This window comes from Chelonus insularis, unplaced genomic scaffold, assembly GCF_013357705.1.
Source record: "Chelonus insularis isolate UGA/USDA-ARS -01 unplaced genomic scaffold, ASM1335770v1 contig_399_pilon, whole genome shotgun sequence".
Taxonomy (NCBI): domain Eukaryota; kingdom Metazoa; phylum Arthropoda; class Insecta; order Hymenoptera; family Braconidae; genus Chelonus; species Chelonus insularis.
This window is the reverse complement of record NW_023276554.1, coordinates 1,624,208-1,651,326: the sequence shown is the minus strand read 5'-3', so window position 1 is coordinate 1,651,326 and position 27,119 is coordinate 1,624,208. Positions and strand designations below refer to the sequence as shown.

General features: G+C 26.9%; 4 protein-coding genes and 1 long non-coding RNA gene across 8 annotated transcripts; 2 read left to right on the top strand and 3 right to left on the bottom strand.

Annotated features, from left to right (window-relative positions):
• Positions 1 to 338: 338 nt before the first annotated feature.
• Positions 339 to 2,952, bottom strand: LOC118068024 (probable maleylacetoacetate isomerase 2). The gene is made up of 5 exons (XM_035085138.1): positions 2,614 to 2,952; positions 2,278 to 2,329; positions 1,981 to 2,129; positions 1,662 to 1,866; positions 339 to 1,515 (listed from the first exon to the last, which is right to left on the bottom strand). The coding sequence occupies exons 1-5, from the start codon at positions 2,629 to 2,631 to the stop codon at positions 1,286 to 1,288; spliced, it is 654 nt and encodes a 217-aa protein (XP_034941029.1). The 5' UTR covers positions 2,632 to 2,952; the 3' UTR covers positions 339 to 1,285.
• A 120-nt stretch (positions 2,953 to 3,072) lies between these two features.
• On the top strand, positions 3,073 to 3,991 carry LOC118068025 (uncharacterized). 2 transcript variants are annotated; one of them, XM_035085139.1, is made up of 3 exons: positions 3,073 to 3,152; positions 3,236 to 3,607; positions 3,686 to 3,991. In XM_035085139.1, exons 2-3 carry the CDS (start codon positions 3,418 to 3,420, stop codon positions 3,859 to 3,861), a joined length of 366 nt encoding a protein of 121 aa, XP_034941030.1. In that variant the 5' UTR covers positions 3,073 to 3,152; positions 3,236 to 3,417; the 3' UTR covers positions 3,862 to 3,991. The 2 variants fall into 2 exon arrangements, with proteins under 2 accessions (XP_034941030.1, XP_034941031.1); XM_035085140.1 differs by having other exon boundaries at positions 3,120 to 3,249; positions 3,346 to 3,607.
• Positions 3,966 to 6,241, bottom strand: LOC118068020 (scaffold protein salvador). Its single transcript, XM_035085134.1, has 8 exons — positions 5,919 to 6,241; positions 5,653 to 5,795; positions 5,502 to 5,578; positions 5,298 to 5,422; positions 4,983 to 5,219; positions 4,658 to 4,879; positions 4,261 to 4,566; positions 3,966 to 4,177 (listed from the first exon to the last, which is right to left on the bottom strand). The coding sequence occupies exons 2-8, from the start codon at positions 5,741 to 5,743 to the stop codon at positions 4,078 to 4,080; spliced, it is 1,158 nt and encodes a 385-aa protein (XP_034941025.1). The 5' UTR covers positions 5,744 to 5,795; positions 5,919 to 6,241; the 3' UTR covers positions 3,966 to 4,077.
• A 1,083-nt stretch (positions 6,242 to 7,324) lies between these two features.
• On the bottom strand, positions 7,325 to 26,939 carry wdb (widerborst). 3 transcript variants are annotated; one of them, XM_035085131.1, is made up of 10 exons: positions 26,003 to 26,939; positions 25,412 to 25,893; positions 11,388 to 11,584; positions 10,873 to 11,067; positions 10,657 to 10,787; positions 10,414 to 10,531; positions 9,441 to 9,716; positions 9,109 to 9,338; positions 8,742 to 8,887; positions 7,325 to 8,647 (listed from the first exon to the last, which is right to left on the bottom strand). In XM_035085131.1, the coding sequence occupies exons 2-9, from the start codon at positions 25,548 to 25,550 to the stop codon at positions 8,746 to 8,748; spliced, it is 1,428 nt and encodes a 475-aa protein (XP_034941022.1). In that variant the 5' UTR covers positions 25,551 to 25,893; positions 26,003 to 26,939; the 3' UTR covers positions 7,325 to 8,647; positions 8,742 to 8,745. The 3 variants fall into 3 exon arrangements, with proteins under 3 accessions (XP_034941022.1, XP_034941021.1, XP_034941023.1); XM_035085130.1 differs by having other exon boundaries at positions 25,412 to 26,939; XM_035085132.1 differs by lacking the exons at positions 25,412 to 25,893; positions 26,003 to 26,939 and adding an exon at positions 12,692 to 12,805.
• LOC118068027 (uncharacterized) lies at positions 11,740 to 12,691 on the top strand. The gene is made up of 3 exons (XR_004690464.1): positions 11,740 to 11,852; positions 12,027 to 12,152; positions 12,295 to 12,691. It is a non-coding gene; the product is annotated as an uncharacterized lncRNA (long non-coding RNA).
• Positions 26,940 to 27,119: the final 180 nt, after the last annotated feature.

The window sequence follows — 27,119 nt, the reverse complement described above, 5'->3', positions numbered from 1 at the left end:
TTAGATGCTATTTTATAAAATATTCAGAATGATTGAAATTCAAATTTAAGGTCAGAATAGTTTCATTAAAAAGTAAAGTCGCCCTTTACAAAATATGATTAATATCATTCAAAAAATGTAAATTTTAAGAATGCTTTAGAAATGGAAAACTATTGAAGGAAGATCTTTTGTACTTTCCATGCCTCATCAACTTTAAGGTATGGTTTGAGCAGCCTGTTTTTCTTTCTCCATTATGTTTTTCAATTTTTTTGTCATTTTTTTTCCATTAAATATTAAACATGAATGAAAATAAATAACTCAGTTATTGACAACAATATCAATTATAATATTCTTTGGTCTGTTACTTTGTACTAGTTTTTACACATTTATAATATTGTCAAATACCATTTTTATTATAATTCTTTTTCATGCTGGTTGACCTTAATTTTTTCTTTAAAATGCAAAATCGATCATGTTGTTAACAATTGAGTTATTTATAAATTTTTTTCAATGTAAATCATTGTATCATTAAATTGTACAACCATTTTCGATAACACAATCTCTTGAATATTACACAATCAGTGTCAATAGAAAAAATATCTAAATAATATTGTCATAATGTTTTTCATTTTCATCCTATTCTTCTAGAATTGATTAGAATCCAAAAAATAGGAAATAAATTACCGGAAGCAATATTTATCACCATTGATGATGGAAAAGAAAATATCATCAGAAAGCAAAAAAAGAAATATGAAAAAATATATTTATATTTAAAAAATAAAACATAAGCTAACATTTTTATTGCATATTAAACAAAATATGTATTATGTATATAATTTCCAAGATAAAAAAATAGGATAACATAAAAAAAAAATTAATTCATATTTATTTATTAGTAATTCGTCTTCTACTCACCACTATGTTAATTTATTTTCATCAAAAGTTGTTTTACGATAGAGAATAAAAGACTTAAAGACTATGAATAGTAAACAATATTGTTGTATATATTGTACCCGTAGATTCAATACTTTGGTGTGAAATTAATTTGCTATTTAAAAAGTAAATAGCGATATATGGAATCTCTGCAGTTAATTAATGATAAATAACAATATTTATGTATAAAAATTAATTAATAGTCTGGTTTTTCGGTTATTTAAATAATCAGTAGATTGTTATTCTCTATCGTAATCAATTTGTGATAATTATTTAGACCACATCTTCTTCTTTTTCTATTTCATTTAAAAATTTTCTTATTCCTTCTAAAGATTTGCATTTAGAATAAGAAGAGAGTGGTCTGTCTTGCTTGCTACTTAGTCGCTTCTGGCGGACAATCCGGCTGATTATTAGGATGAGCTGCTGTAAATGCTGGGTGATTTTCTAGGTGACGATCAACTCGCAGGATGGTTGGGAATGGCCGCAAATCAACATGAAACCTTCTTGCATTGAATATTTGTGGAACTAAACAGCAATCTGCCAAAGTTATTTCATCTCCTACGCAGTATTTGCCTGCACTTGATGATAATAATTTCTCTACAGCTGCAAAATTAAATGATAATCTTATTTTTTTATTCAGATATGTATATTTTTAAATAATAATACTCTTTTTGATAAAATTTAAAAATAAATTAATAACTATAACAATAAATAAAAATGAATGATAATTGTAAAGAAATAATAATTACCAGTGAAACCTCTGGTTATCCAATGTTGTGCCCATTCTTTTTTACGTTCTTCACCAACGTAAATTAGTACAACTAAATTTTGAAGAGGTTGAATACCACTGGAGATTACTTCACAGATTTCTCTGACTCTTGCTCTTTTTATTGGATCTGCTGGAAGTAAAGGACGGTGTGGTCGAGTTTCTTCTAAATAATGCATAATATTTAGCTGAAATTTAAAATAAGGAATTATATTTCTTTCAATAATTTTCAATATCTGTTCGCAATTGAATCTTAATACAAAGATTCTTTTATTTATTTACTAAATTATCAGCAATTTTACCGATTCTATTAACGTATGGTTGTCAATATGAAGTGCTGGAACATGCTCCATTGGATTGATCTCCCTGTACTCATTACAATGCTGCTCTCCACCACCCTTCACCAAGCTCACAGGCTTTATGTCATACGGGATCTCCTTTAAATTGAGCGCTGTATGATAGAAATATTTCCAAGGCATTATAACGTAACAAATCGTATAAATAAAATTTAAAAAAATATTTAACCTACAAATTGTTTTGTAAAAACTATAATTTTTTTCAATTAAAAAGTAATAAATTGAATGATTACAATTACATACCAATTCGCACCCTCCACGAACAAGAACTCCTCCAATAAGAGTACAGCACCGGCTATAAATGCACAAATTCATTTATTCACACATACTTTTCTAGATAAAATAATTTATCGTTTATTTACTTTGTGATAAATAGTCAAAGGTCGGTAAAAAATAACAATAAAAATATTAAAACAATAAAAAAAAATGAATATAAGAGTCTTTAATAGTATAAAACGAGTGGCAAAATATCTTTTTGCATAGGCTTAATTATCAAGCGACAGTCAATCGCCGGCAAAAGGGGTTGTCTGTAACCGGACGGAAAAAATTAATCGTTATCAAAATTAATATAAAACTTACCTTGCCCATAACGGACATTTCACCAGAATAATATGGATGGACTAGTCTTGAAGATTATTTTTAAAGGAAACTACCAAGTCTTACGAATAATGCAATCTTTAAAAAATTGTAGAATCTGATCAACGCGCGAAACTGTTCCTCCTTCCACCTTTTATTCGATTCCAGACTCCCATTCCACTCTTGGCGAGTAGCGACGAGACGCGATATGTATTTCTCCCATCAACCAATCACTATCTACTTACCAGCACCACCATCATGTATTATGTCGTCTCTTATTTTAAATGTTTTATTTAAATTTTAATTTATTAACCTACAAAACGCCTAATACTCTGATTTAATTTTATTTAAATTTTATCTTTCAATATTTTTATATTTTTTATTGATGTTCAATCATTTATATGAAAATATTCTGGAGTACTCATTTATTCCGCTCCTGAATTTCATAACCAATAGAAATAAGTTGATAATATAATGCGCGAATACGACCTGGCAACAGTGCTTGTTGTCGACGATTAGAAACTAGTTTTCCAAGTGATTTCGTAATTATTTTTATGGGAATTCAAGTTTATTAAAAATAATTTATTTGCATATCAAAACTATTTGTATACATGTTTTTTTTCAGAATATTGCGAAATGGTAATTTTAATTCAATTTCTAACCTTCAATCACTGAAATGAATTATGCACATGATGAAAATAAGGATTTCCAAAAACCGGCTAAATATTTCTAAAGTTTACAGGATTAAAAGAAAAAATTGTTTTACTTATACAGCTATCCTGATAATTTATTAATAAATAATTCAAAATGAAACGTTGGTTGTTAATGGAATTACGAAGATTTTTTAAAAAGCCAAAAGATCTGAAACGTGCAGCAATAATAAAAAGGAGGTTATCTTTTGTTTATCTTTTCCTGGCATGGAATGCATTTGGACTTTACGTTTACTCTCGTATAAAGGAGGAATTTCCTATGACACCAACTGAACAGAAACTTCCAGGTTAGAAATCAATTTTGATTTTTCAAAATTGATTGTTTTGATGTGTAATAAATAAGTGGATTGTTATTGTTTGTTTAGCACTTTGGTATCTAAGATTAATAGGAGAAAAGGAGGCTACAGTTTTATCTTTCGAAGGATTTAAACAAAAATCGCATACACATTTTGATGCAAATTCTCAAACATTAACTCCTGTTAAACCCGACACAATATTTTCATCTGCAGACTTCGAAGATGAAACGGAGCAAATAGCATAATTTGATAACTGATGAACAAGATGTTCTATACAAGTTAGTTTTTTTTTATTATGTACAAACATTGTTAATATTCTAGAAATATAATAATTTATCCATTTAAGTTATAAAATAAAAAAATAATTTCTATTTATTTCTGACTTTTGTATATCAAACAATCCTTTGAGTATTTTTAAATTGAAAAAAAAACTGAAATAACTTGATCAATTATCATGTAACTTAGGGAAGAGATCGACGTAATGCAACTGCATTTGACGATGATCCAGTTTCTGGGTTTAACTCTTTCAATCTTTGCTCCATTTGACAAAGTAATGCTGATCTAAAAGAAAAACACTTGATTTATAGCAAGCAGCAGTAACTTTTATCTTTATTAGAAGAATAAATAAAAGTAAGTAAAAATACCTATATTCTTCATATCTCATGACAACCTCTTCTAACTCTTGTTTATAAAGTCTTGTGAGCATTGCATTAAAACAATCAAGTTCTGGTAATCTAAACAATTCCCATCGCAGTTTTCTATCTAAGGATATTGATGCACGACTGTAAACATACAACCAGTGAGGAATCTCTTCGTTCAGGTAAGGATTAGCTGGCACTAAAACACTGTGAGAGTGGAAGTGAGTATGCCGTGGAGGAGAAACAACTCGTACTGCTTGCATTTCCAACGGATAACAAGGATGCTCATATTGTGCTTGCCGAGTAATATGGCTAAAGAAAATATTTATATAGTATGAGTTGAATGATTTCAAAATTTGATTTGCTCAGTTAATGAATTCATTAGAAATGTTTATACACGTACTTCACGTAATAAACACCGTATTCAGGTGATTCAATTCTTTCCCATCCAGTAGGTAATCCTTCCTTCTCAAGTGGATGAGACCAGTGAGTTGTTTTTGTGTTATGATCAATGTAATACTTTCTTCCTCTCAAAGTAAAATCTACTGACCATCCTGGAGGTAAAGGCAATTCTGTTGACTGCTCATTACGTGAACTAGATCTTTCTGAATGAGCTCTGCTATATCTAAAAATAATTAATCGATATTCATAGTATTTCTACTCATGCAAGTAAACATAATAAAATCTAACAACTTATGAAACTACAGAAGATTGAATAAAGTCAATACCCAGGGTTTTGGTGATATGAAGTTTGATTAAAGTCTTCATATCCTCCATCAGTCTCAAAAGGTACGTAAGGCAACTGCGGAGTTTGAACTCTATCTAAATGATATTCTGATCCTGCATACTGATTGACATATGTATGGGATGAAATTGTAGGTGATAATCGTAAATGATACATTGGTGTTGCAGTTCGTGACACAGGTCCATCAATTGCTCCAGAATTCACAGATAAGCTGGCAAATCTGAACCCAAAAGTTTTGATTCAATGAACCTTTATAACTATATTTTGAAGTGCAATTTAATCTAATTTGACTAGGCACCTTTGAGCTAAATCAGGAACAGAACTATTTGGAGTATATTTTCCTTCGTGACTTCCTAGACCAACAGCACTTGTTGTCGTTTTTGTGTTTCCAAATTTTTGTACCATACTTTGTTGAGAGATTGGCTAACGAGAAAAAATAAATCATTATTATTAATTACTCCGAAATGTAAGGAAAAGTAATTCGAAGAAATTAATTTCTTACAATTGATGCTGGTAGAGCAGATTGATTGGGTTGTCTTCTTTTCCTTCCATTAGGTTCAGTAGTCCATACATTGATTACTAATAATAAATAGAAAAAAATAAATGGATAAGGATATAATACAATAAAATACAATAGAATTTTTGTCTCATACTTGGCATTTCAGGTGGAGTTTCTTTTTTGACATATTTTCCTACCACTCCTTCCTTGATAGTTCGCAAATCTTTGTTTTTTCTTGATAACATTATTGATACAATTCTGACTCAAGTTTTTTACAATCTAGTTATAATAATATTCCTGAAAAGATATATTTAAAATGAACAATTTAAAAAAAGACATCAAAAGGACATTTTATTGCTTATAAAATAAGGTTATGTTTATTTTTTTAATTTATGTAGTATATTTATATTTATTACTTACTTTATTTATTTGTGATGATAAATGTCATTACTAATCTTAACAATGTTGATTTCTAAACTGTTTCAATACTTTTATAAACAAAACTGTAATTATTTAACTATCAGAGTGTTATTGTCATATTTTTTAACTGTAAACTTATATAATTTTCAAAATTATGAATTTAAGATAAATTTATTGCAAAATGTGACGTAATCATAATGAATACAAGTTTAAATTATCATTTTTGATATAAATTGGGCAAGAAAGATAAATTTTAACTCGCATTTTTTACTTCTATTGTTTGACTGAAGAAACTAGTATCACCCCCTAGTGACGAATTCGCAACTTGTGGGTGTAGATGACGTCATTATTTTCCAAGAAAAAAATGAAAACAAAACACACAATAAAAATATTTTGTAATTTGATTTAAAATACACAAACTGAATTTAAAAACCCACTAGTTATGTAAACAAATTATTTATAAAGCCTTTCATGTAATAAAAAGAACTTTTCATAATAAAAAAAAAAATAATAATTAAAAAAAAAACATTCATGTAAAAATGTATGAATTATAAATATTCTTTTTATTTGATAAATTATTATTAGAATAGTTCAATACTAATCAATAAGTCTTTATAAATGTTAGAAAAAAATAATTTAAATAATATATTAGATAAAAACAATAATTTCATTAAATTATACTTACGAAATAATTAAAAACTCTTCAAAAGTTTTAAATAATAAACGAATTAATTGTCTTTAATATTGTTTTATTATTATGTTTGTGTTGAATGTTAATATCCGAGCAACATTGACGGTTTTTACCATTTTTATTTATCATTTGTACAGCGAGCTCTGCGGAATGGAATTAACTAAATCATTTCTATACAACTAATTTTAAATGTTAAAAATATATTATGTATTACGATTGAACAGTTGATCAAATTGTTTTTCGTACTTGTTCTTTTTTTTTTTTCATTTGTTATTCTACTAACACAATGAGATAAGAATCTACATCTTTACAATCATTTCATATGATGTTTACTTACGCATTCAAATTTTTTTCAAAATATTTTTAGATTTGTTCTTTATTTTATTCTTCGGAACTTGCAATTAACAAATAATAACGGCCGTGCGCTTGAAAGCGTATTTACTTTCGTGAGTCGTCGTGACTAAAAAGGAAAATAGTAAGAGTAAGAACAAAAAAATGCTATGTTATAAAACACCGACATCTAGACTTTTTCATTATTGAAAAAAATGAGCAAACAACCACTCATTCATTATTAATATTTTTTTTTTTCCCAACTACCTGTTAATAACTCTAATGCAGTCATTATTATGCAATTGTAAGAAAATTTTTAAAAACGTCCCACGTACACTTTCACGGTGGCCAGTGGGAGCCCAGCTCCGAATAAATCTTATACATATTATCTCTATCATTTATTATATTTATAAGTAACCATGGATATTTTGGTACAGTTAATTTTTTTTTTATTGTTTATCTTAATTCTCGCTTTCTCCATTCCTCCATTTGTTTTTAATATTATTTATTACTTGAATCATTCATTTGTTTTCATTTTAAAAAAAACAACATGTATTTTGAAACATTACTTGTCTTCCATAAGATTTCGTTTTTTTCTTTTAAATTAATTTATTATTCATAAATGTTAATTTTGCACGCACTTGCATACACACTAAGCCGCGAATTGTCCTTGAAAAACGCGCGACCGGCTACGAAATACGGTCAATGCACTGTTAGTATAGAATAGCACTGTAAATTTGTCATTTTTTTAATATCATTTCATACTTCTTATTTTTTTTTTGTTTAGTTTAAATACACTCTTTTGTTTAATATGTTTCAATTTCCCTTCGATAAATATGTATGTGTGTGTATGTGTGTTTTGTTGTGTGTATGAAAGAGAGTTGAGTGTGAAAATTTTTATCTTCAATATTACTATATTTTGTATAATATTGTATATTTATATTTATATAGATTTATTTTATTTATATATTTACCTAATTAATCATGTTTTTTGTTATAGTTATCATCATTAATACGAATATATGATACATTTCAAACAATGCTCTTGTCAATTGTTGGCGATGAGAATTCAAGTGAGATATCTGTCAGTTCAAGCAAAAAAGAAGATAAAATATTTTATCTCCTAGATGCAACGTGCATTATTATATCTATAAAATGATTATAAAGTAAATAATATACTTCAATAGTGCACTAATCTATCACTTAAATCATCTTCTCCAACAAAACACAAATGAGCTTTATTAAGAAGGGACTAACATTTTCAAATTATGTGCTGACACTGAGTACATCATACAACTTAAATCATTGCTGTCAAAAATAATAAAAATTAATATACACAATAAAATTATTAAAAATCAAGGCCTCTAGTCGGCCTCAAATTATGTTCGTTTTTCTTTTGTATTTAATATTATTTTTTTCGTCCCTCACTATTTAGTTTTGTTGTTAATTTTATTATTCATGAATACGATGGTAGTATTCTTCGTTTGTTAATCCACGTTCTTCTCTCTTATTTTATTTCGCCTTTAAGGCAAAATTAACAGGGAAAATTTAATTTACTTTACACATCAATGATCTCACCACTTGACGTACTTTATTTTTCTGTATCTCTTTTTCACTAATAACGATGATAATTTGCAATTTTAACTTTTTTGTAGACAATCTGACGTGAACTAAGGACTAACGATTGGACAGCGTGGATGTCAATTGTCTGAAATTAGTTTAAAATAAATTATGTTAAAAGAAAAATATATTCATCTTATTTTTTTATTTTAAAGATACATCTTTAGGAAATTTTATATTACCAGCTCATGGACGAGCTCGAGTCGCAGGTGCAGGGGTGTTAGAAACTGGAGTGTTGGAAGTATTCATCAGCGCACCGCGTTTTTCAACCTCCAATTCATTAAGTTTTTTCCATAATTCGTCCCTTTCTTTTTCTCTCTTTTTTTCTCTATAAAAAAAAAGTAACTTTTGTTTATAAAAAAAAAGTAGTTTTAAATTCTAAAGCTAGCCAGAGTAATTAGCTTTTAATAATAAATTTTTTAAACCTATTTATCATATTTAATTAATCAATTAATCTTTCATTTAATCATGTATTAACTTAAATGTAATTTAACAACAACCTAACTATTTAATATCAATTAAATATAGATAAATAAAATGAAACATTACTTTTGTCTCTCAGATTTATAGCTGGCAGTAAGTTCATCGAAGAGCTTGCTGTTCATTTCCATAAAAGTTTTTAGAACATTATAAACAAGAGCAACAATCGTCTGATTCCAGTGCTCTTTACTGATTCTGTACAAAGCTGGGAACATTATTCCCATTATCACATGATTATTTTCTTCAATCAGTGACATAATATATTCATTGTTCCAGAAATACAATGCCCTTTCTGCAACCTAAAAGTAAAAAAAAAAGATCAAAGGAAAAAATGTCATTAAAACTTTTCAAATGTTCAAGTTAACCGAAAAAAATTTACTGCATTTATAATGATACTCTACCTGAAAGTGTGGTGACGAAACACAACGTGCTATTTGCCTGAATAATGGCTCTTGTATTTTAACAAATTGGCTAGGTTCTATAACATCCAAAATCTCTTCTATCTCACCAAGAAACATCACTTCTTTCTGGCTGCATGTTTTAGGCCAGAATTTTAAAAGCCCCCGCACCACAGGCTCCGTCAAAGTGGCATCTTTTTCCAGAAATTGTACTACACAATACGCCAATTGCGCGTGATAAAGCGATAAACATTTAACCTTATGCAATGGTAACAGCACCTGTAAATAATTTTATCAATCAGTAAATTGTTTTACTTTCATTATTATTATTTACACAGTTACGAAAAAAATTAACTTTGTTTCTCTGTTTTAAAAAATAATTTATATCAATTTTATTCCCAAGCTTAAAACAAATAATTGCTTGTGTACAAATTGAATTTATTATTAGTTCTTTACCTCAATCTTTTTAATAACAAACACTATAATAATGATATAACATAGTTATTTTATTGATTTTAGCTATGGAGTAAATTTTATTTGTACGTTTTTAACCTTTAAAGTAGGTTACAAAGGGTTGTATGTAAAGGGTTAAACTGATAATATTAATGTAATTCAAAAGTTGAGTTGAAAATAAATTAATGAAGATAAAGTAAACCACAAATTATCGTATATTATTTGGAAACAAATTCAATAACTTGACAAATATAAAAATCATAATATAAAGTTCTATAATTGTATAAAGTTTCTAGTATGTCTAACAGTAATAGAAGGTTATATAGCCTTTCTGATCAATTAATTGATTTATGGTTTTATGCGAATGAATTTTAATTTAGTAACTCCATTTAGAAATTAAAATTCAAAATGACAATTAAATGAAAATTTTAGTCATTTTATCTTTTCATTATCTTTAAAAGTGTATAGAATTATTGAGATAAAAAACATGCAACCTTGTAAATGGATACAGTTCAATTCATACCTTGACTAAAAATTGCTTGTGTTCCACCTTGAGTGGGAGTGCAAACCCATTGATAATGCTGCCCAGAATTTCCAATAATTCTCCAACACCATTGAAGTGTTCTGTTTCATATACAAACCTGTAACATTATTGATTTATTAAATATACACACACAATCATAAAATAGGAAAAATCAGTACAAAATAGACATAAAAATGTATATAAAGTGACATTTTAATATCGATAGTAATAATAAAAGGTTACCTAAGGAAAATATTATTAATTTGTTTGCGAATAAAGGCTCGAAGACCAAGGAATTTCCCATAAATACGATGTAAAACAGTTTTCAAAAAATCTCTTTCTCTCGGGTCTTCAGAGTCGAACAACTCTAACAGCTGTCAACAGATTAATTACAAAGGATTAGTAATTTTTTTCTTAATTAATAATCGTGCATATTTTTTATTTTTATTTTATATTTACCTGTAAAACAAATTTTTGGTCGATAACTTTTTTACCAACAGCTGGTTGGAAATCTGAAGACTCGAGAAATCGTAGAAAGAATTCATAAACCAGTTGTAAATGGGGCCAACTTGCTTCTAATGTTGGATCATCCTCTTCAGGATCAAAGTCTGGATTCTCACTTGGTGGTAATGTTCGAAATAAATTTGCCGAAATCTGAAACAATTAAAAAACAAAAATGTAACATAATCCTTTTATGCTGTAAATAATGTAAAACTCTCTGAGCCTATCGTGTTACTCCAAAAAAAAAAAATTTCCAACATTTTTTATAAATTACGTAATTCTCTACCAATAAATATTCATTGTCATACACCTGAATATTATTTTACTGTATTTTATAAAAAAAAACAAAAACTTCTCAAGCAAAAATAAATAATAGCAAAGCTGTTTTAGACAGAGTATTATCAAGAGAGTCATTGATATTTTATTCGACTGTGTTCTTAAACATCATATAATTAATGAACCTATTAACGTACCATCTTGATGATTTCGGGGTAAACAGGTTCAGTAAGAACTCCACGTCCGGTTGTGATGTGTTCAACCAGTTCATTGAGGGTGCTACGCTTGATCTCCTTTCCCTTGAGATCTGCAACGGGATCCAGGAAGTCAAATGCCACACAACATTGCTGTAGCTTCCGAATAAACAAGTCTTCTTGTTCCGAAGGAGTAACATCTGCAGAAAGAAATTTTTTCATTGTAATTACATTTTCTCCAATTAATCATCACTATCATTAATCATTAATACTAAACATTATAATTCTTAATGATTTTTATTTCTTTTGAAATGAACATAAAACATTATTTAAGTTCAATTATCATTTAGTCTAGTTTCTTACTGAAAGAAAACCTTCAATTTCTGTAAATCCCGACTCTTGATTTACTGTGTATCAACAAATAGCGTTATATAAGGCAACTTTGTACGGTCTTCCTACGAGATATGTGTAAGTTGTTGTCATTTGTTGATGACTAGACTATGAAATAAATTAATATTATTTTTATTCAAATATTAAAAAATTATAATATCCTAGAAAAAAATGTCTCATTTTACATTCAATTTATATCGTAAGCAACTCAATTGAAATGTTTCTTAATACATTATTTTATATTCGTTGAAGGTCAATGACGTTTTATAAGATGATCGTTGGAGGAGAAAATATTTATTCAACACCAGATGAGAAGACATAATGAAGCAATTACTCCAGTAGATGTGGTTAAAGTTCAAGATATAACTCAAGAGAGAGGTGAAATATTTGAATATCTTTTTTTTTAATTTTAAATAATAATTTCTAAAATTCAATTACATTGCTTCAAATAAAATAGAAATGAAAGCATGAAATTGAAAGAATTATATTAAAAATTAATATAAAAAAATTGTTTTTTAAGGTCTGATTGAAGTTACTCAGTTGGAGATGAAGTATAAATAAATGAAAAAAAAGTATTTAAAAAAAGATATTTCTATTAGAGTAAATGAAGATGATTTATGACTAATTTTAGACTGAAGATATCATTAGTTTAATAGCACTCAGAGACACTTGATGACACGTACATGATCGGCAATGTTCGTAGAGGGGTTAGCAGGACAGTACAATTATTTCAAGACACCTATCTACCCCAGTATTGTGCTTTGAATATCGAATCAATTGCACAGCGTTATTATTAATGGAACAAAAAGCAAAACAGATCTCTAGATCATATTCTTGCACAAAGCTTCACTGATAAAAATTATTTCAACACAACTCTACAAGACATGTACAATATTAATAAATAAAAAAATACCTACAAAAAGTGTAAAAAATATATCTCTCAACGATTTCACTATTAGAATAAACCATCCTTAGTCAATATCAAACTTGGTATGAAAATATATAGTATAAATATCCTTCCTTATTAACTGTCACCATTTATTTATTTATTTAGATGTTATTAAGTTTATGACAGACTTGAAGTTATAATTTTCTATAATAACAGTTCCTGTTGAGACTTTATTGATGAGATTTTCAAATTTATTTGATTTTAATAAATCAATAGGTCATTTAGTTTAGACATAATAAAAAGTATGAAATTAACAGTATGCCAATTTGAACACTTGAAATAACAAAAGCAATATACTTTACACGTAAAAAAGCACAATCAGCACAACAAAATTGTTTTCAACACTCAACTTACATCTTTATATTATATTCTTGATTTTTTTCTGAGCTCTATAGCTGACTGTCATGAAACTATTCCTACTAATAAATGTTATAAGAATTTACGTTCAGCACATAAACAAGGGAATAAGAAATAAAAGAAAAAAATGAACAAAAGAAGGGATGAGGTCGAGAGTTCTTTTCCTTAGAAAAAGCAATTTGGTTTCGCGTGCTACAAGACACTCTTCTTATCTTCTACATTAGCATGTCTGTGAATAAACCATGTAGTGAAGTAACTTGGATGTATATACTTTTTTCATTCATGTAATTGAGAGACTAAAAGAGTGTAAGAAGTTTTAGGATATATATTTATATACTTTTAGTTATGTACTTTCTAAAAATAAATCAGTTTGATTTTCACTTTTATTTTTAGCAGACATTAATTTTTACTGATTAATCAATAGTATTGAGGTTGTTTGGAAGTTGATCAGGTGAAATGGAGTTTATAATTATAAATAATATTTGTGATGTTGAGTATAGAAATAGAATAGCTTGAAATAATATGATAAATAATATTTTTCTATAGCTATTGAAGTGTCAATATTCTAGATTTAGTTTTGATTTGAATTCCTAGATTCCTTTGATTATTGAACCAACATCAAGATAGGATTTAGAATAGTTAATGTATTAAATGTTGAAGGAATATCCATTATAAATAATTCGTACTTGAAATCAAATTTAGAGATTATGATAATCGATAGTTGAAATATATTGAATTTTAAAAATGATCTTGTAAAATTTTTGTTATAAATCTCATCATCTTATTTGTTTATGTGGTTTGCTTTCAATGGACTACATTTATTGATTATACAATTTTAAAGTTATGAATTGGTCAATAAAGTTGATAAGTTACCACAAGTATTCAAGTAATTTTCAAATAGCAACATTTCTGTAAAATGTGATGAATTCTTTATAAATCAAAGTGCATTTTGAAACTTGATTTATTTACTTCAAAACTTTGCCATTGGAAATTGATATACATCATTTCTTACTTCAAAGAAAAAAAATTATTGAAGAAAAAGTAAAATGATGAAATGCAATTGAAAGAAGTTGGAAAAATATAAATGTGAATATGAGGAATTGGTTTGAAAATTTAAGAGGAATATTTTGTATAAAATATTTAAAACTTTTCAATGATCCCTAGCTTATTTCTGGACGATTTATTGAAATTTGAAGTTTGATATAAAATGTTTTTTATTTTTTTTTCGTAAAAGTCAATAAATCTGTTTGGAAATGTCATATGGTATTTGACAGGACATTTAGGAAATGAATTAAAATATAATTGTTTATTTAAATATAATTATTGATAACAAACTATAATATTTATTCAACAAAAACCAATCAGATTTTAACTTTTATTCTTTAAATCATTTTTTATCTTTTAAATTCTACTGCTAAAAAGAAAATAATAATTTTACTCATCCACTACATTGAATTTCTTTTTCAATTATAGTAAATTCTATCAACTTGGTCGTCTCCTATCAGTATTTTTGTATAATTAAATAAGTGAATAATAAAGTTAAAAATATCTTTATTAAAAAAAAAAAAAAAAAGATTAATATAAAAGTAAGTTAAGCAGCAATAATGGCGACAAGTAATGTCAGAGGAATAACGATAATAGATGGGAATATTGAAGTTCACAGATTTGATCAACTAAAAAGTTAATTAATTTAATCAGTGCTTTAAACTAGATATTAATCAGTAAAATTTCACTGATTCCCAGTCCCACACTAAGGATAGATTTAATCAACATAAATTGGTTGAATATGATGGAATATTCACTCATATTATTTTTAGAGAGTAGTACAGTTTGTCAAACTTTTTCTTTTTCAATAAAAGATCTTTTTCCATAAAATATTTCAAAGTTTTTCTTTGCTTTTTATCTACTGTATTGATTCTCTAGATGGCTAACTCACCCACCAGCCCCTTCTTTAACTTAGTTTCTGGAACCTCTGCTACTTCGTCTTCACCTCAGTGTGATCATCATCACGAGAATTCACTTTAGATCCAGCCAAGATGATGCTTGAGGCGATGACGACGGAGGTTAAAGGCTACCCACTACACCTTTCTCGTATGGTTGCAAGCGATTTCATTGGCATCCGTTAAACACCAAGCGACAAAGAACATTGTGGAAAAACTCAAGAAGAATGGAGATACTAGATAGGTGGACGTTTTTGTTGAAAATAGAACACGTATTTTAGTGATACGATACAGGTTTTAAAGGTTTATTTATAATTTCATTCAGATACATACTAGAAGCTATGCTAGTATGAAAAACAGTTAAAGTATTGCTTGCCAAAGTTTAACACTATTCACTTTACGATTTAGAATGAATAAAACTTGGTAACAATGAAAATTATAAATATATAGAGTCATTCTCTACATTGTTGTTGATTTTAGTTAGCTCATACATTCAGAGTTAAGTATTCAACTTTATTGTCGTTTTTAGCAGTCAAGTTTCCAGAGATAAAAATAATGAATAATATTTTTAAATTACTTTTGGCACATTTTCAGGATTCATTTGATCCAATTCACTGTAGGTGAATACAAAACTTTTGATTATAAACAAATATTAAAATCATTTTTCTTTGTCTAATTAAATGTTTTTTTTTTTTTGGTTAATTAATGTGAGATGGTAATTATTGTTGATGAATTATTTGCATGGATTGATATTGATGAAGGAATCTCAGGAAATTGTAATAGAAAATGATGATAAATTATTTTGATTATTAGAGAAAATTGGACTGATTCTATTCGATTTTCTTAATTCAATCAATTAATTTGATATCCTGATGAAGAATAAATGTCAAAGAACTTTTAACGAAAAAAAAAAGTTAATATTTGTTGATTGATGGAGTAGAAAGTAAACAACAATTTTATATTATATCTACTTTTTTTCTACTTCATTGTCGAACAAAAAATTTATAGATATAAATTTTCAAATAATTGAGAAAAGTGTTGTTTTTTTTTTTTTTTATTTTTTCAATATAAACAAATAATACTTTTCCATTGTTTTTGTAATGCTCAAATAGATGACATGTTTTTTTTACCATTTGTTTTATTTTAACAACGAAATTGGTATTTTTTAAATATTCAATAAAATATCTCGATTCTAAATCGTTAGAAGATCGTAGTAAATATTAATAATAACGCTTTTATTTTTTTTTGTGGAAATTCAACGAATCTGAAAAGTATAAACCAAAAAAAAAAAAATGTTACATATCATAAGCTTGATGGTATGAATAATAATAATAATATATTTATTGTTGAATAGTTCAATAATTATTGAGCATTACGATATCATTGAGATCTAAATGGATGCATTATTTTATTTTAAACGAATGCATTCTATCATTTGCACACATCCTTCATGTGATCAATCATTTATTTACATCTCAAATAGTTTGCACCAATGATTTTCTAATATTAAAATTGATTTACAAATTCTCAAAAACAATTCTCAATAAACCCTTTTATTATCAGAAATAAATCTAATAATATTAATAAATAAAAATGTTTTATTATGTAATCTGAATAATTAATTAAATTTTATTAATTAAAAGATGAAAAAATTAATATCATTTAAAGAACTAATGTGTTACTTTAAAACAGGCTTCAAAGTAAATTATAAAATTATTATTTTTTTAAATGGATCAATTTACCCCATAAATGTAGTTGAAATGCTTTTCAAAGATTTACAGATGAATTTATATATATATATATATATATATTGCAAACTCTAAACAAGTTATTCATTAGATACAATAATAAAGCTGACTTCGTCATATTCAAACAGCAGATTTGCTGACTGACTAACGAGAAACCTTGTTAATTGTTACAAAATCCTCCTCTTCCTATATACCTTGTTAATTCAATAGTAATTAATATTAATTAAATATTAACCATTATATATAATTAAATAATTCATTTACCAACCTACTTTCTTTATTTACTCTCCATTACATCATTTATTACATTTTTCCAACAATCATTCAACCTTTCTTAAAAATTGTACAAAGCAAATTTACTTGACCTTAAGGTCATTAATAAAAATGCACCTCAAATAATTGATCATCTTCTGGATTATATCCCCTGAATAGAGAAGTTTATTAAATATTAATCAATTAGTAGACGAGTTTTGATGTAAATAAATGCATTGCTCGATTCATAATAAATGTTTATCTACTCTAAATATATTTATGCATAAATAAATAGGAATAATTAATTCAATACCAATTGTTTATTAATAAAACTATTTAACATTCATTTGCATTTTGACTCAAGATCTATATATATGTATATATATATATTTTTTTAAATCATGTTGGAAAACCTAATTATTTACTGATTTTAATAATAACATTATTTAAATAAAATCTCGTTGGAAGATTTAATAATCAATAAACAAATAATCTATAGCAATATATTCATGTCTGTATTATTTCATAGAAGTCATTAACGTTTATTAAATTCAATGTCACAAGAAAAATATCACAATTATATTGAATAATTTAAATTCCTTTATAAACAGTTTAATTAATAATTATTAGGTTTTTTATTTAACTACTTTTTAATTATTGTTTTTGAAAAGAAAACAAATTGGTTGTGTAGTAGTATGTTTAATAAAACAGTTTAAAAGAGAATCAAACAACTGTTGTGTAAATTGTGTATTCTAGATTATTATTAAATGATATTGATGAAAAGTACGTGCTTTATTTAATATCTTGGGCATGAATTGCTAATTGGTTGAGTGTTAAAGGTAATTTTATTTATTATTAGTATGGTTGAATAAAAAATTGTTAGTAATTTGAATAATAAAAGGAAATATTTTTAAAAATATTATTGAATAGTTTGAAGTAAGTGGAAATCAGATTGAGTATTAATATTTATGAATAAACATTTGATATGATTACTTTTTTTTTTTTTTTGACAATCATCGATTTCAAGTACTTTGAGATGAGGATTCAGAAGCAGTTAATTAATAAGAGTTCTCAACTTCTAAGTTAATAATCGTCCCTTTTCTTAATTTTATCATTTTTTTTTTTCGTTATTTTGAATAAATTATTTATTAAAAGAGTTCTTTAATAAAACATTTTTATTATGTTCATTTTCATAATTATGTAGATAATGCTCTCGTTATTTACATAAATGAATTAATAATTTTATTAAATAAAAATTATTTAACAATATTTAACCAAGTTGTTAATTTTTTTTTTTTTACATTAAAAATGGCTGCTTTTATCACAATTTTTGGGATCAAAATTTTTAATTAATAGAATTTATCACAATATTTTATAATTATTTTACCATACTCATTAATAAATTACTGTTACTTATTATTTTTTATATTTATTATTTATTATTACCTATCAAATGTATGCAATAATTAATAATAATTTTTTAAACAAGACTTCAAAGTCTTTTAAATAATGCAACTGAATATTTTTAATTCAGGAAAATTTTAATTTATTGTAATTAATAAATTTGAAGTTTAAGTAATTAATATTATATTGATAATAAATGATTATAACAGATAAATGAACATTTTATTGTATAATAAATTACGATATGAAAACCAATTATTTTTTTTTTTTTAAATTCAAACACTCTTTTCAACTCAATTTAAATAATTCTTTTATATCCCTCGTTAAAATGACAAAAAGTAATTAACTTTTGACTTCAATTAAAATTATTGGTTTATTATGATATTTTTATCATTTGCAATTTATTATCCACTACTCCAAAACTTTAAAGGTTCATTTTCCATCTTTTTTATTTTCTATTTTTCATCAAAAGAAAAATAAAGAACTTTTTCTTAGCTATTATTATTTCAAAAGAACCGAAAATAAGCTTCAATTTAAGCCCTACTTGACCTTGATTCAACCTATTGTTCACTGAAATTTAGTGTTTCGATAATTACATATAATTTCATTTTCCTTTTATGCCTTTTTTAAATTTTCTAAAACTCATCTAGTTCTTGATACCTTTTGATGTGTTTAAAGTACTTAAAAAATTCATATAAAAAATAAATGAATTTTTTTTGTTTTGTCATAAATTTTCTTTCTCATTTTTATTTTCATTATAACAAGTAAATAACTAAATAAATAAATCGATTTATTTAAAACTCCTATCATATCAAAGTCAGTGTGTATCTACAGATAAGTATTATTTATTGTTAATTAATTCATTTTGTGTAACATTTATTGACAAAATACTTTATTTGACAGTAGTAAAATTTATTACTTATCCATCTCACTCTATTCTAACCTCTCAAACAAAATACCTGTTTTAATAAAAAAAATTAAATTCATCAGCAATACTAAGAATTAACTATTTTTCCTTAATTTAAAATTAATAATAAAATTTTATCATACATTAATTAACCATTAAACAATGTATTAGAATATTAATAAATTTTATTTGACCTCAAATAAATTTTTCAAAATCAATTATCTACTAATAATGAACTATTAATAAATGAGTTTTTTATTTCAAAAAATATAAAAGATGGTAAAAAGATAATCAGATAAAACTAAAGAACTAATAAATATTGTAGAGTATAAATAAACGATTAAATTAGAAAAATGAAGAATGTAATAAAAATGAAAACCTCATTAATGTGGTATATACACGGGCACAAAAATATTTCTCGTGTAAAGTTGAAGCTAAAAAGCGTTTATTGAAGAATAATAGTTAGGTTATTATATAAAGAAAGTGGGGAAGAATTAAATGTAAACGAAGTGGTTGGTGATGGTGGAGATGCCGGTGGCATAGAAGTTGAAGCAAAGCAAGAGAGTAGTAGACGATGATGGTGAGGGAAGAGTGAAGAGAATTCTAGGTGGGTATAGTCGACAGTATTCTGGATCAATACTCCCACCATTACTGCGACTACTTCACCGTCAGCCCTCTACCCCAAGAGTTCATCACATCCATGCTTAATATGTACATGCACATCTTGAACGATCTCTCGATCTCACTGCGTAATAAAATCACTCATTTTATCAAATCTAATGTAATCTTAATTATTATTATTATTTTTTTTTTAAACTTTATTTGTTATCTAGTCAAGTTAATCCTACCTTCTGACTTGAGAGTGTTACTTTAGTCATAGAAACTGCTACAGAAAGTATAAGGAAAGGATCCTTGGTATTAGTAATTATGATAGCGTGAGTGAACATCCACGCATCGATCGTAACAAGGACATTGCGCCGAAGAATTACGTCACTCAGATCGACACGTGCTCTTTCAAAACGAGATTACGAACCTGATGCGTTTGTGCATACATTCTTTATTTCTATTATACTAATATTTTTATACTAAATATTTTTATTTATTGCATAGAAAATGTTTTAATTATTATTATTATTATTTGAATTTTGCAAGTCATTAAAAATCAAATTGTTATAATAAAATGTCTCTAGTGAAAATAAATAGAATAAATAACTTTGGTTAATTTAAATTCTATTTTCTAGATGATGATAATGATAATAATTTTTTTTTATGAATTAAATATTGTCAATTTTTGTTGAATATTTATAATAATGAAATAGATTATAAAATTTTTGAGACATAAATGTATTTTCAGTTAAAATACTAGGATTAATATTTGGCTAAAGTCACTCTCATTTCTCCTTAAGGTACCTGACCCAAGGGGTTATTCTAGTCAGATGCATGAAAAATGATGTTATTTTTAGACTTCCTTCTCTAATAATGAATTTTTCAAATTTTTAGAGTTCTTTTTATCCGTCCCTTCTTTTTTTTTTAAAAAAAGAAGAAGTTATTTAATCAATAATTAAAAAAATTTTTCTCAATTAAGAAAGTAATATAATCATAAACCTAAAATTAAAATGAATTTTTTGGGTTAAAAATTGGTATCTCTTTAAAAAAAAAATTATGATGAGAATAAAATACTGAATAAGAACATAATTGCAGTTTTAACGATAAGCAAAGGGCATAAAATAATACGTTAAAGTTAAAATACGATCAGTTGAGTAGTTTTTCAAACGTAAACCAGAGTGAAAAAAATTAATGGAAACTGCACGTGAGCAAAAAATTGAATTTCAACCATTTTTACACTAGAATGATTCTTTCATATCAGGTCATATCTTCATACATCTAAGGCTATAGTGGTTGAATAAATGACCATGTCATCAAAAAAACTAAACAGAAAATAAAGTAAGCTACAATTATGTCTTATTTATAAGATTTATGACAAAATAACAATTTTAGTTGCTAACAAAAAATAAATATTGCTTACTTAATAAATAGATTTATTTGTTGATTAAATTACGTGTCAAAAATAAATTCTTTCAGATTGAATTATAAAACAAAACTTTGGTCTATTCAATGTTATTATAATGAAATAACTAAAAATAGTAATTGTGAATAATGTCAATGGTCAAAGAATCATTCCAAAAGTAATAAAAATGCTGAAACATTTAATTATACTAGTAAAAGTTGGATCTTACTAGAATTATTTTAAATTGTTATTACAAATGTTTTATTCTTCTTTATTTTAATCTGTCATTATTTTTTATTTTTTAATTGACGTTGATACTTTTACTAATAAAAAGCAATTTATTTAATCAACATGGCTTTTAAAAGTTCTTTTTTTGTTTAATATGAATAAAATTTTTTCAATAAAATTGGATTTAACTACAAAGTGTTGATCAAATTAATTAGTCACTTAATAATAAACAATATAAAAATGTTTACTTGTTTAAATGTATATTCAATCACTGAATATTTTTAATGATTTATAAAATAACCATATATAATTGATCTTAAACTCATGAATTAATATTTAGTAGATCAAACATCAATAAATATTTAAATGAAATGATTCCATGTCAAGAATGTGTTCACTTAACAGATGTCTCTCAAAGACATCACCTTATTTTACATAATGCTTTTATTGAACAAAAATATATATTCACTATACCAACATTAGTATACCCATATCACAACTGTCTAAATATTATAGATATATTCTCCAACATCAAAAAAAAAATAAAGATTTAAACTGTCATGAAAATACGTTTAAATCAATTCACCAAACATTTAATCAAAGCCAAATATCAGCATCAAAGTCACAATAATTGAAATCAAAAGAATAAAATGAAATTCAATTAAAGTTATGTAGAGTAACATTTGTCATTAAGTCCTCCAATCTGTAGCTATGATCTTGACAGTGACCGACTAGATCAATGTCACACTCAATTGGACTAGTGATTCTCATATCTGTTGATGACTCAGATAAGTTTTCATCATTTTTTTTGTTACTCCAATATAATCTCTAAAAACCTTTCAATATAAAATCAATCATCCATTAAATAAAATTAAAATAATCATTAACACACTTTAACCAAACTGAACTGCATCATCAATAAATTAACAATTCATTAAATAATTAAAAATTCATCATTGTTTTTTGTTAAACAATGAATGTTAAATAATATGCAAATAGAAGTTTTCAGTATTAAGTATCAGTAATAATTGATTAAAATGATGAAACAAAAAAAAAAAAAATGTAGCAAAATAAATAACGTCTCTATTAAAAGACAAGTGTGTATTTATTGAAGTATGTATTTCATTGAGGAAGTTAGTGTTCGAGAAATGTATGTGAAATATCGAGGGATGGAACTCCACCTAGAAGCAAGAGAGATGGACTGTGAAAGCATTAGCATCGTCCATTAAACATTGTAATTAGATATGAGCTCCAGGGAGTTTCTATGTTCAAACATACTGAGCAAGTTTGTGTTACTTCTTATATTTTCATTTTGCTAAGTAATGAGACGTCATTATGACCATTTTCTCAATAATTATTGTAATTTAATCGTCGTAAAGAACCAAAGTACAGTTGAGTTAAACCAACTCTTGCTATCAGTAATTAATCAATAATATTCATTTATTTATTTAACAGATAAATAAATAATTATTGTTATTATTGTGATCAATTAATTATGTAATATCTCTTGGGTTTATTTATTATGAAATTGTAGTGGAATTGTTATTTTAAATTGATGCTAATACTTAAAATGTTTCATCGACAATAAAACTAATAAGAATCTACTGAAGTTAGAAGGACAAATATTAGTCATGAATCAGTGAGTAGGAAGATATGTACTGGATGCGTAGGTTTAAGTTGCATCTTGTGTGTATAATAACTAAGAACAACTAATATACCAAAAATAATCTGGATAAAATTATTTTGATAATTTATTTAAACGTGAATTGTTTCTTAGATGTTGACTTGATGTTTCATCATAAATTCATTGGTTATATTTTTAGAGTTGAGTATCCTGGTTTAGGTAGAAATGTAGTATTGTTTATCATTGGAAGTATGGAATAAATGTTAGGTTGTTTTTTTTTTCAAGTTCATGTTGCATGTCGGATTGGGAGATAAAGCATGTGAAGTAAGACAGTAATTATGTCAGGTACTATTTGTAGTAGCTGATTCAATTATTATGCTTTTAGAGATCTTGATTGTTTACTGTTAGATTATTTTTATGAAAATGTTTTTTCGTATATCGTTGGAAACTTTCACTTTTTTAATTAACACTAAATATTACAAGTGATAACAGTTCTTTTTTACCAGGAAATCAATTCTTGATGGAACCTATGGTCTTCTCTACTGTTATTAAACTGTGAAGGACATAGATGTTGTTGATGGAACAAGTGTATTTATTGGTTGTTACAAAAGTTGAAGTAAAAACTTGAATCACACTATTGGGTTGGGAATTCTTTGAATGAAAGAATATATAGAATATAACATTTGGAAAATAATTTCACAGAAAAAGAGAATTTGATGATATTGTAGAAAATTTTAGAAAGTTGTTAGTAGTTGGGTGTAAATAAGTAAGTTTATGAATAAAGAATAGATTTTAAGAAAAGAAAATCTATGGATATGTAGAAAAAAAAACTACTTCTACATTTTTATTTATTCAATTGTGTTAATTATATTTTTTTTTATATTGATTCAAAATTGCTGAAAGTTTAAATTGTAAATCAATTTGTAAATTATATAAGAATTATCCATTTTTACAATCTATCATGAGTGACAGATATTTCTACAATTTTGAAAATGGAAACCCATCACTCAAGTTTTTATAATCAATCATTTTTTTAAATCTCCCTGGATTCTTTTTATCGTTAATTTAACAGTATTATTTATTTGGAAGAATTGATGAATAAATAAATTCTAAAAAAAAAAAAGATAAATTTGATATTAATAATCCAATTAAAAATGATTTGTATCTGTTATTCTTTTACTAACTAACTTTCTCAACTGAATTTATTGTTGAACTGATATTAATAACATAGTTTTAAAGTATTTCATAATATTTTATTATACTTCAGCTATTTTGATCTAAAGGATCAATATTTTTATATCTACCAACCAACCAACCTTTTATTAATAAACCAAAAAATTCGATAAATAAATGATTTAATTAAAATTGCAATTATTAATAATCCCATGTTACTCTAGTAAACAGAGATTTTAAAAAATTTCTCAAGAACTTGAATTAATTAATAAGAGCAATTAAAATGAAGGTAAACATATGTAGAGTAAACATTCAATTTTATGAAATGTTAAAACGATGACGAAGAATTTTTTTTGTAATTATTTTTCTATCAATTTTTCCCAACTTCTGTTATCCATCTTAATTTCATTGGTGATAATTAAAAATAAATGATCTCTCCACCAATCAAATAAAATATTTAAAAAAATAATCAAAATCTCAGCATCTAAACATCATGAGCATCTTGAATTTTCTATAAGAAACGTGACTAGAAATTATTCCACTCCCTACATGACACACATCTATCAAGTATCCCATATATCACATAATTAATTCAAAATCTAATGCTTTATCTCATATTAGGAAATCTAATTAAACATTAAAATGATAATAAAAAAATGAAAAAAGCTTCAAGTTGATTGAACGTCAAATTGTAAACATCAACTGAACTGGAATTTGATCAAATATTCCACATTCCAACATAAATGTTACAAATATTATTTATAATCATAAATGATGATCGATTCTAAAAGACTATTAGACTATTTTGAATGCAAGAAATATATATATTAATAGAGAAAAGTTATTATAGATCCTAGGAGGGAGATGCCAAGAGCTAACGCGAGAGGTTAGGTAGCATATGATGCCAAGAGTCCTGACCATATAGATATAAGAATGACAAAATGATATTGTTGATAGCCAAAATAGTCATTAAGGAGTGAAGAAATTAATTGACCATCATCGTCATAAAAAGATGACGAAATAAGTAAACTAATATTTAATGCATACCTTTGAGCTGAGGTAGCTGTTGTAGCTCAACATCTTGTGAATTGCGATATCGTGAAGATCCTTGTGACTTTTTGGATTTTTTCTTAAGGGATCGCTTGGCGAAGGGGTCTATCCGATCTACAAACGTCCCAGATGACATGTTGGGTAGATTGGAGGCACTGCGGATGCTGGATGGGTTTGAATCACCGGCGTCACGCTCGTGCCTCTGATCCGAGTCGTTGGCTGAGATCGTGGTGGCTATAGTCGACGTTTAGGACCACCCTGGCAAGCCGGTGGCCGCATTCCTCAATACAAATTTTATTCAAGTCTTCAAGACAGCTGATGATGATAATGATGACTACGGTGATGATAATGATGATAATAACAAAGTTAGGTCGTACTGACGACACGTTGTATCACACTAAAGCTTTATTTCTTTGATCACAGATGAAATTATTGGTTTTACTATGCTGTAAATAATTCCTTTGGCTGAAGAAGTGGCTCTAGAAGATAAAGGAGTTTACTGGTGCAACGTTGTCACAAGTAAAACCTGACAGTTGAATTATATTCTCTCACGTGTTATATTGTATTCTATGTCAGAGGAGAGGTTACCTTTTGACCATGCGTGCCATCTAAATAATTAACACATTTAGATATAACTCCTTTCGCCTTTTTTCAGCCAACTATTTGCTTGGTTTGTTCTAAAGAATTGATGTAAGTGTACCACGCACTTCCGCTAGTTTACACTCTTTCACAACTGCAATCCTCACCGAATATTAATTAGGTAAATGTTGAACTCGTACACTTTGGAGTTTCATATACCACGCGTAGAAAAAAGACGCAAAGTATATATACGTACGGTGCACGCACACGCCCCGTCGTTTGCCTTTTTTTTCACTTGGCGAGAATTCGATAGCCGGGACCGGCTACGCGCCCGTCCGGATGCCCAAGTCCCGGAGAGAAAGAGTAAGAATGAAGGAGTGAGAAGGGGCTAGTATATGAGAAAAAGAGAAGGAGCGAGAAAGAAGCACCGTTATATCACGCCTCGTACAGTCGTACGACGATCTCTTAACTAGATCTTGGCTTATTCGTTGATGTTGCTTTTGTTATACAAATCACGATGATAATCTTTGGTAGCTAATCTACGTTAACGACCACACTTTTACGATAAGTCCAAGGAGAAACTGATGAACTAATTAAACGGCAGACATGGAGGCTCTAGAACAGCACTCGGCCGCCATCAGCTGCTCGTTGCGGACGAGCTTGTTTCATTTTCGTACCGCAACGAGGGCGCCGAGACCTCCCGGGACGCGCTCAACCATTGTCCGCGTCTCTTTATTTCCTTACACTCACTTTAAAAATGTCCACTCACACATACGCACACATCCAAACTAGTTAAACACTGATGAGAATTTCGGCATGGGCCCACAGGCCACGATTAGTGTCTTTGAAATTAAAAACGAAAAAAACCGTACACTTTGCACACCCGTTGCCCTTCACTTATCGAAAAACCCCCGTCAAGAGGTGCCCCTTCGGTGCCTCAAAATAGTAATGTTCACTCGGCTATCATCGGATAAACTTGGACGATCATGCGCAAACATTACAGATGGCGTTACTTATCAGTGTTAACAATTTTATTTTTAATCTCATTTTTCTATACAATTACTCATGATATCAAAGTAAAATTGTTATTGAAAAAAAAACTAATAATAAATACTTTACTTTAAAA